Source organism: Pantherophis guttatus, chromosome 1 (assembly GCF_059756535.1).
Source record: "Pantherophis guttatus breed Tessera chromosome 1, ASM5975653v1, whole genome shotgun sequence".
NCBI classification, from domain to species: Eukaryota; Metazoa; Chordata; class Lepidosauria; order Squamata; family Colubridae; genus Pantherophis; species Pantherophis guttatus.
Window position 1 is genome coordinate 101,853,809 of NC_142063.1, and position 12,674 is coordinate 101,866,482.

General features: G+C 35.8%; 1 protein-coding gene across 4 annotated transcripts in view; it reads right to left on the reverse strand.

The window, feature by feature from the left end:
• Positions 1-210: 210 nt before the first annotated feature.
• The window catches only part of USH1C (USH1 protein network component harmonin), a 55,610-nt gene continuing 43,146 nt past the window's right edge, over positions 211-12,674 (reverse strand). For all 4 annotated transcript variants that reach the window (XM_034416959.3, XM_034416958.3, XM_087879647.1 and 1 more), the window contains exons 16-21: positions 11,570-11,611; positions 10,236-10,289; positions 8,341-8,440; positions 6,714-6,823; positions 3,437-3,492; positions 211-1,273 (exon numbers count right to left, since the gene is read on the reverse strand). In XM_034416959.3, the coding sequence (XP_034272850.1) occupies positions 1,261-1,273; positions 3,437-3,492; positions 6,714-6,823; positions 8,341-8,440; positions 10,236-10,289; positions 11,570-11,611 (375 nt within the window). In that variant the 3' untranslated portion in view covers positions 211-1,260. The remainder of the gene's footprint in view (positions 1,274-3,436; positions 3,493-6,713; positions 6,824-8,340; positions 8,441-10,235; positions 10,290-11,569; positions 11,612-12,674) is intronic.

Below are 12,674 nucleotides of genomic sequence, written 5' to 3' on the forward strand. Positions count from 1 at the left end.
TAGGTATCTTGTCTGGGTAGCTTTAGGGTACCTAGTCATTTAACAATCAGATTCAAGATAGAATACAAAAGCGTAATCTTTACAAAATCTGTATTACCATTTTTGTAACTGCTTACTCATAAATATTTTAAATACAAGTAAATTAGAAAAGGATACCAAAGGCAATGTAATATTTATAATGAAATTGAAATGAAACTGCAAATACAAAAATTGTATTCAGAATAAATTTGTATGATTCTTTTAATGAAAATTTGTTTTGATTCTAGGACTTTGATTCCAAAATGCCTATTACATAATTTCATGAATATAAACTTTGATACATGTGGTTCACATTAAAATTAAATATTTATACTCTGTAGTACCTGAAGATTATAAAATAATCACCTACAATAAAGTACAAATTTTATAATGGAAATTCAGCAGTTCAGTCACCTGATGACACAGCAAAAAATATGGCAAAAACTTGATGGTAGTGTCTTGTACCCCAACTTCTGCAGATGCTCTTGTCTGAACCAATAGAATTTCACTAGTATAATTTATCTGACACATGAATTGTATAATTGATTTTACCAGAACTTGGATTACCAAGTTAGCCAAATATAGGAACAGTGTATTATTTAATCACTTTAAAATTGCCTTTCTAGCAATGAACAGCTTTAACTCTGATCCAAAGGAAATCTGCTGAATTGGACAGATTTTTTAATTTAATTGTAAAAGATAAGGTTCTTTCCATAAAGTCTGCAGAAAGGTAGTTTATAACTGAGAAAAAAAATTCCCAAAAGAATATAGAACTGATTTTCAGCTACATCTTTCTTTTTTCATGTCTCCCCACAATTTTTATATTCTGGAAAATAAGTCCCACTGATTTCACTTTATTTCTGTTCAGTTATGTATGGGACTATAAATATATTACTTATGGAAAAAAATGACTCTCTCCATTGTAATAATGACAGTTACTATAAGATTTTGTATGAATTGCACTTCATTTTAAAATTAGCATTTGGTTTTTTTTATCACGTACAGTGAATTTTTGCCTATATATGTTACTGTATAACTGGGCAGCAGTAATAGCTTATGGGAGGAAATGACATGATACATTGTTGTAAAAGCATATTGGCCTGAGTCACTTGATTTATCTTGTGTTCTTCTTGTTTGTACTTCTTCTTTTGTACTTTTTTTGTACCAAGATTTGTAGCTTGGTAAGAATGATGATTCATTGGTAGCTTTCTTCAAAAGATGTATTTGGTATCTCTCATTTTGTTAAAAAAATGTCCTGAAATAGAATAAAGTACAAAAATACAGTTAATGCCCATCCAGTCAAGCAATAACAACATAAAAAGCAAACTGTGAACCAAAGTAAAAAAACAACAACCTCCTTTACTTCATTTATTCTTTACTTTTCATAAGAAACTGAAAAAAAAAAAGTCAGCATGACAAGACCACTAAGAAGATTTACTAAGGATGAGTGAGGGTTAGCAAAGGTAAGGATGTGGGAATAAGAATGTTTTTGGTGGTAAAAGAAAAATACACAGTTCTTCTTAAGTTGAGCTGCATGAGCTATCTCTTCAATCAAAATAGGGTTAGAAAATTACCCCCAAGTACTGTACAACACAAGAAAGGGTGACTAATTTGTACTTTCCTTTTGCCACCAAATGGATACTGAACTTCATAACTTTCTTAGTTCACAGAATAACAGAACTGGAAGGGACCTTGGAGGTCATCTAGACCAACCCCCTAGACTAGTTCATAAGCAACTGGACCTGGAACTACCATGTTAGAATGGATTTTCTCTTCTTCTTAGGTATCATAAATTTCTATGCATATTTACAAAGAAGGAAATCTCACATATTAAATTTGTGTGACTCCTTTCTTGTATAATTTTCTGTTGCTTTAAGATTGGTGGATCTAACTTTTCCTTGAGAATCAATTCCCTACAAATGCAATTATGTGTACTTCTAAGTAGGCTAGAATAGGATTGAGCTGCTGAAAAATTATATCATAGAATGAATGAAAAAATATTTAGAAACCCTGTTTTACCCAAAATAAGACATCCCCTGATAATAAGCCCAATTGGGCTTTTGAGCACATGGCAATATTTCAGGGTACAAAAAAATATAAGACAGGGTCTTATTTTCAGGGAAACACGGTAATTCGTTGCAATATAACACACAAAAAAGAAAATTAAAAAGCAAACAAAGCAAAACAATCATCCACTGTGAACAATATTCAAAGCCCACTGTGAACAGTGAGATTTGTTTTTGACAGTCCAGTTCCAAGATATTTAAATACTAGGCTGATTTTCATGGAAGTTGAAAAGCAAATAAACTATAAACTGTGCAGATATTGGTACATTCTGAAATCAGGAAAGTTTAAGAATAGCTTTTTTCTATTTTTCTACATGCACAACAGCACAACACATTTCTTGATGTATGATGGAAATGCATCCAATTCTGGGAAGTACTTGTGGGACACACACACACACACACACACACACACACATTAAACAATAACCTAATGAAAAAGATAGCTTACAAGAAGTGGAAAAATTCACATCAAACTTGAACAGCTAAAGAAAATTCCACTATTTATATTTTATAAATATTTCATAATATAGGATTATTCTTAATACAGGATTATGGTTAGTACAAATTAGGAAAATGTAATAAATTTTGTTTTTTTAGGGATGTTACAACAGAACATTTTGATGGGCTTATTATTGGCGTGCAAAAAAGTAAGCAGATATGTGTTTTGCAAAGAAATTGAAAAAGAGTTTATCTCCATTATCACCCATGGGAAACTGTTGCATTGTTTACAGAGGCAGGAAAAGCCATGCTCTGCACACAAATGCATGCCCTCCAAAGCCTTTCCATTTGGCTTGGGATTGATGGATTATTAAGGATCAGCAGCACTAAACACACAAAATGTGAAATATTAAATAAAGATGGAAGCTTCCACCCCCACCCCTTTCTTACATAAAATGTATATAAATTAATGCAAAAGTTTAATAGCCAGTCTCATTTATGATACTAAGAAGACATCTTCTACTTCTATTAATACTGCGAATCATTTTTTGAGATGAGTTTGGGCTTCAGTAGATATAAATAAACTACAGAAATCTACTGTTAAAGTACAGATGTATAATTGCCCTATAAGTTAAAGGCTTCTCTACTTGTTATCTTGATAGTTAATTTTTTCCTATAGTATTCCACTACTAGCTGGTCTTGTACACTTTTAATGATACATTTTCCTCTCAACCTGTTTGTTCAGATGTCTCTATCTTCCAAATGGATGAGTAGCTAATTTTCCTTTGTCGAAATATATCCAGTTTGACTACATTTTGCTTAACATGTTAACAACTAGAGGTGCACTTAAGGACTTCAATTGATATTGAATAAAAAGATAATCTAGTTTATGTCTGCGAATACAGAAGTCTTACATTTCATCATCATAATCCTTGGGAGGGGACACTGCAATGACCAAGTCAATCCAATCCTGTGGAAGAAATGCTTAATCAATATGATATGTAATTGATCAGGGAATGAAAAAGTACATCTTCAGAGTGTGGTTTCATTATATAACACATTAAGAAGGTTGTTTGTTATGAAAACATGGTGTAGAAAACAGTGAGCACCGCTTTTCCCCTTTTCATCAATTCCATTCAAGTATAGCCTTCGTAGTCTTTCCTCTTAATTCACTCTTTCTGATCTATGTGTTTTGAAATGAATCATTATTCATTTCTTTTCTGTTGCCAAAGCAACTCAAAATATTTCTTTTATGCTTTTGTATTCAACCTACATTAATTAAAATACTAATTCTTGACCTTATCTCTTGTTTTATTCAAATATTCTTAAGAATCCCTATTTCTACTGGATTGTTACTTTACATTCTTTGTGACTTTCAACTTTCACTTCTATATAACGAAATGGACAGAAGTATGATCTTACACACATTTTTATTTTTTTTGATAAGCATTCATTCTTCACAACAGGCCAATGGCCATAAACAAATAAACATTTATTTCTTCATCCTAACCCTAACTCTAAACCCATCCCAGTACAAAGCAGTGCTTTGCACTTCTGAAATTTTGCTCATTTTGTCACTTTCATATACCCTTATCAGAATTCTGCCAAACATTTTCACAGGCAGATTTAACGAACTATTCCCCCAGTAGTTTTTGCATTCAATTTTGGTACTCCCCCCCACACTTTGTGTAGGGAAATAATAACAGCATTCTTCCAAACTTTAGCAGCTTTCACATGCACATTAAATATGTCTCCACACATAAATGAACTCCATGAACTGCTCTAATTTTTCTCTAAATGAATCATCTACATTATTTTCCAAAATTTTCACATTAATCATTTCTTTTCATCCTTTTTTCCCTGGACACTAACATTTATAGCATTCATTTTAATGCTTCTCTTTGACTACGCCTTGCTTACTTACTGCCTCATTTAGTAACCATTCAAATCTACCACAGTGTAAAAAAATAGCTTTGCAACCAATCCTCACATTTACAAACATCCAGGCACTTTGCAAACAGTACACATTTATGACTACTGAAATATATCACACCAGGAGTGGGCTCTACTTACCTTTATTACGGTTCATAACAGGGCCGCGCGCACGCGATTGCTTCACTTGCTCGCTCGCACGCTCTTCTGCACATGCGCAGAAGCATTCTGATGATGTCAGGGTTGGTGGGTGGAGCTTCCCGCCGGTTTTATTACCGGTTCTATAGAACCGGTAAGAACAGGGGGCAACCCATCACTGTATCACACTCATATGATCACTTATATATGCCTGCTTCCCAACTGGTTTGTGTCAATCAGAGTTAAGCAGTTGGGACTTACATAAATCACAATCATGTCATGTCTCCCTTAATGACTTCAGTGACTCATTTAACAACTAAGTGAGAGCTGAGGTTATAAGCCTGTCACGATTATGTGATTTTCTGGTTAGTCACCATGGTACGGTGTTGCTGGTTCTAAATTGCATCACCATCATTTGTATACAAATCTCTAACCTGCTCTTAACATTTCCACCCTCACACAAAACTCTAAAATACTCTTTACATTCTCTCATCCCAATTTCATAGCTCTTATTTGCACTTCCATTCATCCCACTGGAGGCTCCTTATTTAGTCCACTTTGCCAATTTCAGTACAATTTATTTCCTCCAATAAAGAAGTAATTTATTCTCTCTACTTCATTTAATCAAAGTCAGGGATGTCAAACTCGTGTCATCACAGTGTCGTTATGTGACGTATTGTGACTTTTCCCCCCTTCGCTAAATCGGGTGTAGGCATGGCCAGCACATGATACATCCAGCTCGCGGGCCACGAGTTTGACAGCCCTGATCTAAGTTGTTCCTTGCTGCCTGGCTATTACTTTTTATCTACCTAATATCTTTTTTACTATCCAATATCCTTCTCTCACTCATTCTCTAATACAGATTTTTCTCAACCTGTGTCCCTTTTGCTTTTCATTTCCACCAAGCATCCTTTTCATATTTCCCATCATGTTCCAAACAGCTTTCACATCTTCTTTCCTTATATCCCTTTTCCATTCCATTTGGGTGATTAATCATTTTGCCAGTAGGATTTATAAGTTTTCTTCAAGCAGTCACTCCAGTTTCTTTCATTTCCTTCCATGCTCTTCTTCCCCCCCAAGATCCACTTTCGATGCTACTAAAAATGCCCTGTCCCACATTCAGAAGCTTTCATCTCTCTTGGATTGTTCGCTAATCTCCTCAGTCTTTCATCATAAGCATCCCACCAAGTCAGAACAGCATGCAATGTACTGACACACATTCAGAAATACTAAAAGCATGGATTATATGCCTGAAGCATTTTGCTTAAACAGAAATGAAGCAGTTTAGAATTTTTCTCTCTCTCCTTTGGCAAGGATAATTTCTATTCTCTGCAGAGTCTTATTTGAAAAATATTATATGAATATATGTAAAAGATGAGCCACATGGCTATCACTGGGAATTTTTTCTGAAGCATAGATGGGATGGAAATAATGCTGAATTATTCTGCATATATTATATCTTTCATGTTTAAATAAATCAGTTCTTAACTGGCCATGTGAACTTTTTGTTTTTCATTCAAAAAAGGAATTTGACTGTTTGGCACATATTTTTTGCACACCGTCAATTATTTCATTATTTATCCAATCTTTCTTGAAATTTGGTTAGAATATTTTTTATTTTGAAAAAATAATTAAAATGACCAGTTTTTAAATAAAATGCAATGACTGCTAATAATATCCATGCTTACTTAGCGAAGTCGTGCTTCATATTCCATTGTTTCATTACAGAGTTTTAAGATGATAATAAAAAAAGTTTGCCCTGAGAGTGCTGCTCATCTCCGTTTCTTAGTCAAGGGAGCCAGCATTGTGCAAAGATGCTTCTATGGTCATGTGATCAGCATGACTATATGCCAAGGTGCACAGAATGCTGTTACCTGGTACCTATTTATCTTCTTGCAGTTGCTTGTTTTTGAACTATTTGTTTGTCAGGAGTTGGATTGTCCCTATGTTTGTTACCATTCCTGTATACCATTCCTGGAGCTTTTCTGTACAATAGCTATAAGAGTTATTAATTTTTAATATAAATTTATCAGTAGGCTAGAAATTATTTATTGCCACTTCTTGGGAAAAATGGATATCTGATATGTCATTTTGAGATGAGATTCATCTCTTCCAACTTACCCCTCCCACATTCCATGCTTTCGCAAGAGCTGCCCGAGCTTCATCCAGTTTAGCATCCAACAAAACCTTGCCATTTACAGCCATTATTTCATCTCCTTTCACAATACCTCCTGATAACGGAAATAAAGGGCAAAGGAACAAGCAAATCCATATTATCTTTCTTTTACTGAAATTGTTATTGAAAATGAGAATCTGAATGATAAGATTTGGGTCATACCATGCAAGATTATTATATACTATATATATATTACATTCAAACCTTCCTCCAAATAAGATTATATTTATCATACCTGAGAGGTAGGCTAGGATGAGAGATTGGTCCCTAATCTTCCAATGAATGTCATGGCTGGTTAGGGATTTCAATCTCAATCTCCACCATCACTGTCTGATACTTTAATCACTAAAACACTTTTCAGAATGAATGTAATAATACAAATAGAGTTAACTAGTGTCTGCACGCAAAGTAACGTTTATTACTTCTAACCAGAGTTGGGTTTTAGCAGGTTCTGACCAGTTCTGGAGAACCGGTAGCAGAAATTTTGAGTAGTTCGGAGAACCTGTAGTAAAAATTCTGACTGGCCCCGCCCCCATCTCTTCTCTGCCTCCCAAGTCCCAGCTGATCAGGAGGAAATGGGGATTTTGCAGTAATCTTCCCCTAGAGTGGGGAGGGAATGGAGATTTTACAGTATCCTTCCCCTGGAGCGGGGTGGAAATGGAGATTTTATAGTATCCTTCCCCTGCCATGTCCACCAAGCCATGCCACGCCCACCAAGCCATGCCATGCCACGCCCACCAAGCCACACTCACAGAACCGGTAGTAAAAAATTTTGAAACCCACCACTGCTTCTAACCCTTCTATATATCTGTTTTGTTCTCCTCTGATTTATTCTTCTTCACAGAAAAGAAGATAAAATAGCTGTATAAGGCATTTTGTTTAGCTACACAAGAAATGCTTTTCTGTAAAGTCAATTTTTTTCTATAAGAAGCGTCTAAAATTGAATTATCACAATGTTAAATTATGACATATGACACTGCCCTTATTTAATTATGCCATTTATTATATGTGGTTCTTGTTTATCTTCATTCTAAGTTAATAATGAACATTAAAATCTATTAGTGTTTCAATTTATTTATTTTACCAGACATCACAATAGCAATATTGTTGAGGGTATTTAGGAAACAGATGAAAGTAGGGGTCACTGGTGTTATGTTCTAAAATAGCACATTTTATTTTGTAAACTTTTATATTGGTGCCTATCTCAAATACACATATACATTATTGAGACATCTACATTTTGTTAAACATTTTGATATTTGAGCAGTTAGAAGAACACATGACAGGAAGAATTAACCATTTCCCAATGCACCAACAAATTAGATCATGCAACTTTGTTCTCACCATAATTTTTCCCAGAGCATTCAGAAAATTGGAGAGAATGGTAAATACTTAGTCTTAATTTAAGTGTAAATATTTTAGAAATAAATTGCCACTCTGAGGAGATAACTTGAGGATATTCCAATCTGAGGATATAATTTGCACTTCTGGAAAATGCCTAGTTAAAGCTAACTTTATTTTACAAGTGTTAAGATGCCTTATATTCCAGCTTTTTTCTTAGCAAATACCCACCATGCTTGTCTGCAGCACCACCCTCATAAATAGCAGACACCATTACTTTTCCAACTGGGGAATCAATGCCACCTTCTACTGCAAGGTCTAATGATCCTTCCTGTTAAAGAGTTTGAAAAAAAAAAGAATATACAGTATTTATGTTTCTTGAATTAAGTTTAAGTTTAAATTTAAGTTTAATGCGATTTATATGCCGCCTTATCTGCACTGGACTCAGGGCGGCTCACAACAATAAAATGCACAATTGCACATTAAAACAATATGAAATTAAAAGTCCAAATTAAAACAGTTTAAAATCAATCTAAAACTATTAAGAACCCCCCCCCCATCAGTCCAGACTACGAAACAACCAGGTCTTCAACTCATGGCGGAACGAGCGAAGGTCAGGGGCCATCCGGAGCTCCAAAGGAAGTTGGTTCCAAAGGGTAGGTGCACCCACAGAGAAAGCTCTCCCTCTGGGGGTCGCCAGCCAACATTGTCTGGCTGATGGCACCCTGAGGAGGCCCTAATTGTGGGAACGCACCGGGCGATTGGAGATTGTTGCTGGCTGCAGGGGATCCGACAAGTATCCTAGGCCATGAAGGGCTTTATAGGTGATAACCAGCACCTTGAACCTCACCCGAAAGGCAACTGGTAGCCAATGCAGGTCGCGCAGGAGGGGTGTAACATAGGAGTGTCAGGACACTCCCATCACAACCCGCACGGCCGCATTCTGCACCAGTTGAAGCCTTCGAGTGGTTTTCAAGGGCAGCCCTAGGAAGAGAGCGTTGCAGTAGTCAAGACGGTTGCAGTTGCAGTTTAACATTATATACTAGTTAATTTTATGTTATGAACTTACAAAATGAGTTCCCCTTCTTGCTGTAAACCAGATTTGGAATTAAAGGTTTGTAGGTAAAACTGGTTTACCATAATTCCACTGGTAGATAGACCAGTGGGTATAATATTTATGCATTAATTTTCTGTAAAAATGATATCAAGCTGTGCAATAAAAGTTATAATAGAAAACACTAGAAAGGATAAATGAGAATAACACCGTCAGCAGTGTTAACCAAAGAAAATATTTAAAATCTTATTAAGTCAGAAGAACAAGCACAGCAACACAGATGCGATTAAAAGCCTCAGAGAGAGAGAAAAAAAAGAATTTTAGCTAATTGCCCAAAAAAGGTTGTCCATCCTTCTGCCATCTGAGAAAGATACTCTACGAACGATGCATCATCATTGAAAAGGTTTTATTGCACACTGTATCTATCCATTTTTCAAAAGGCAGAAGTATTGGTAAGTGAAAATATAAAGAATTTCCTAAGATCAAACAGGTTCATTTAGAACCGGGCTACCAAACTCCCGGCGCGTGGGTCAGATTCATCATGCGCTGGCTACGCTCACGGCCAGTTTAGCGAAGGGGAAAAAAAAGTCCCGATATGTCCTGTGACTCCACTGTGACGATGTGAGTTTGACACCCCTGATTTAGAAGGTTCTCCCAGTGTTCTCAACCTCAGTGAAGTGTTAATGGACGAGTATTAAATTGTGGAATTACATGTATTCATGTGTTCATCTGTCATCAACGTATTGCATGTATGGAGACTTTATCTGTGCTTGCCCACTCACCTCATAGGTTTTGTTTGCTTTTTCTTTCAATAGCATAATATTTCATGCCAACAAGCTGGTCTATAGCTGTAATAAAGATTTGATTTGACTCAAAGCCAATGAAAGAAGAAACAACTAAACTGAAAAATGAAGCTGTCCTTCATAATACAAGAATAAATGTATCATAGCTGCAGCTGAGATCAGAACTTAATTTTCAGTGGGAAGGCTCATCTCTGAATTTTATGAAATGGAATTCCTCTACTGAATGTAGTAATTACAATACAATATCTTTCTTCCATCTTAAACAGTACCTTTTTTATATGAAGGAGTCGTACATCTTTTCCCATAATCTGGTCTGGTGAAAACTAAACAAATGTTACAAAATTAAACAAATGTCAGTAAGCAATCTCTGCTACAAAAAGGGAAATACATAGATCCTGCCTTATACATTCATCATTCATTATGTATCTCAATACTGATATTCCAGGGTTTATCCACCCTGCTTGTACCAAAATTACTGAATAAAAATCATCTCCTTATGAGGAAATATTATAATTTGGTGGCATTTTCACCTCAGAAGATGAATAAAGGGGAAACCTTACAGAATAGTATAAAAATATGGATGATGTGGAAAATGTGTTAAATATGAGGAAAAATGTAAAAGAGAGCGAATCAAAGGGAATATACTTTAATAACAATTGCTAGACGGCAATGCTGAAAAAGTATACATTTTGTATCCTACTTGATAGCTTTCTGGGTGCATTTGGATAAGCACTATGTCACCCAGCTGAATTGGCAGGTTTTTCCAGTTGGATCGGCAGGATTTTTGTCTAATCAAGCAAGGCTTTTCTTGGGTAGACACCACGTACTGAATGTGGGATGTTCAGCATGCATAGCATGTGAGTTACCACTAAGCCACAAACCCTTCCTCCTTGGTCATTTACATTAGTGGTGGGTTGCTCCCGGTTTGCACTGGTTCGCAAGAACCAGTAGTAAAAATTTGTACTAGTTTGGAGAACCAATAATAACATTAGCTGGCCATGCCCCCGAACCGGTTCCCGGCCCGGTCACCACTCGCTTACCTGCCCAACTCATCAGAGGCTTTTTTTTTACTTTTAAAAGCATTTTTTCTACAACCTCTTTGGCCGAAAAAATGCTTTTAAAAGTAAAAAAAAAAGCCTCTGATGATCGCGCGGCTCAGCTGGGATTGTCAGAGGCTTTTATAAGCATTTTTTCTGCAACCTCTTCAGCCGAAGAGGTTGTAGGAAAAAAAAATCCTTTAAAAGCCTCTGGCGATCCCAGCTGAGTTGCCGCAGCTTGCTCTGAGCACTTTTTTCTTCAAAAAAGCATTTTTTTTCTGCAACCTCTTTGGCCAAAGAGGTTGTAGGAAAAAAAAAAAGACTTTAAAAGCCTCTGGCGATCCCAGCTGAGTTGCCTGATCGTCAGAAGCTTCTAAAACCATTTTTTCCTGCAACCTCTTAAGGTTGTAGAAAAAATGCTTTTAAAAGTAAAAAAAAAGAAGTTGGCCATGCCCACCCAGTCACATTACTCCCCACAAAGCCACGCCCACAAATAAGCCACACCCACAGAACTGGTAGTAAAAAAATTTAGAACCCACCCCTGACTTACACTTTATACTTCTTACCATGGTATAGGGATCAAAGTCCTCCACATATTTTTGGAAGCCCTGAAAATAAGGTTGGCAATCAAATACATGCATAGTAGGCTCTAAATAAAAATAGTGATCAAATGAAAGAAGTATGAAAGAAAAGCCAGAAAGAAAGAGATAAATTGTATATTCCTCCTGACATTAAAACACACAAGCTTTTAAGGTTAGATCTATCTTTTAGAACACAAGAATTAGATAATTTAATCTGAAGATTTCCTGAATTTGGTCTTCACATTTAGATTGCCCATTTATTTTAATCCATCCAATTTGAAGGTCATGGGTTAGATAAATGTTGATTAAGACCTTTGTACTCCGCTAGCATAATTAGAGTAGAACATGTGGGAATTAAAAGCAGGCATTGGACTGCTGATTGTCACAAGAAACACAAAGTAGAAAGCATTTGTAAAGCATATTTATTTAACTCATCAACAATCTTCTGCAGCAAACAAACATTTTTAAATCTCTGAAACATAAAACATCCTGTTTCACAGTTCAGCTGCTTTGCTCCACTGAACTTCCTAGGCAAAGAATTAAACTATGTTATGACATAACTGTGGCTGGAATCCTTGTGCTAAAATTTCAGGCCATCGCTATATTTAAAAGACTGCAATTACAGATACTATAACTGAGCTTCCTATTTACAATAAAATCAGGGGGGCACAAGACGATAGATAGATAGATAGATAGATAGATAGATAGATAGATAGATAGATAGATAGATAGATAGATAGATTTACTGTCGTTTTTTTACTGTGGGCACACTGCCTGCTCTCAAAAATGTACACATACATGACACACATATACACATGCTATATACATACATATAAACATACCTACATCCATATCTATCTATCTATCTATCTATCTATCTATCTATCTATCTATCTATCTATCTATCTATCTATCACTGTCCATCTTGAATACATATTGGAAAGGGAAGCTTGATATTTTATGGAACAAAACTGTTACTGAATCTGGATGCTCTGCTTTGGATACCATGAAGCCTCCTCCCAGAAGGTAACAAGAAAAACAGGTTGTGAAGAGGATGTGTGGTGTCCCAGTCTCTGCAGACCCTGGTTAA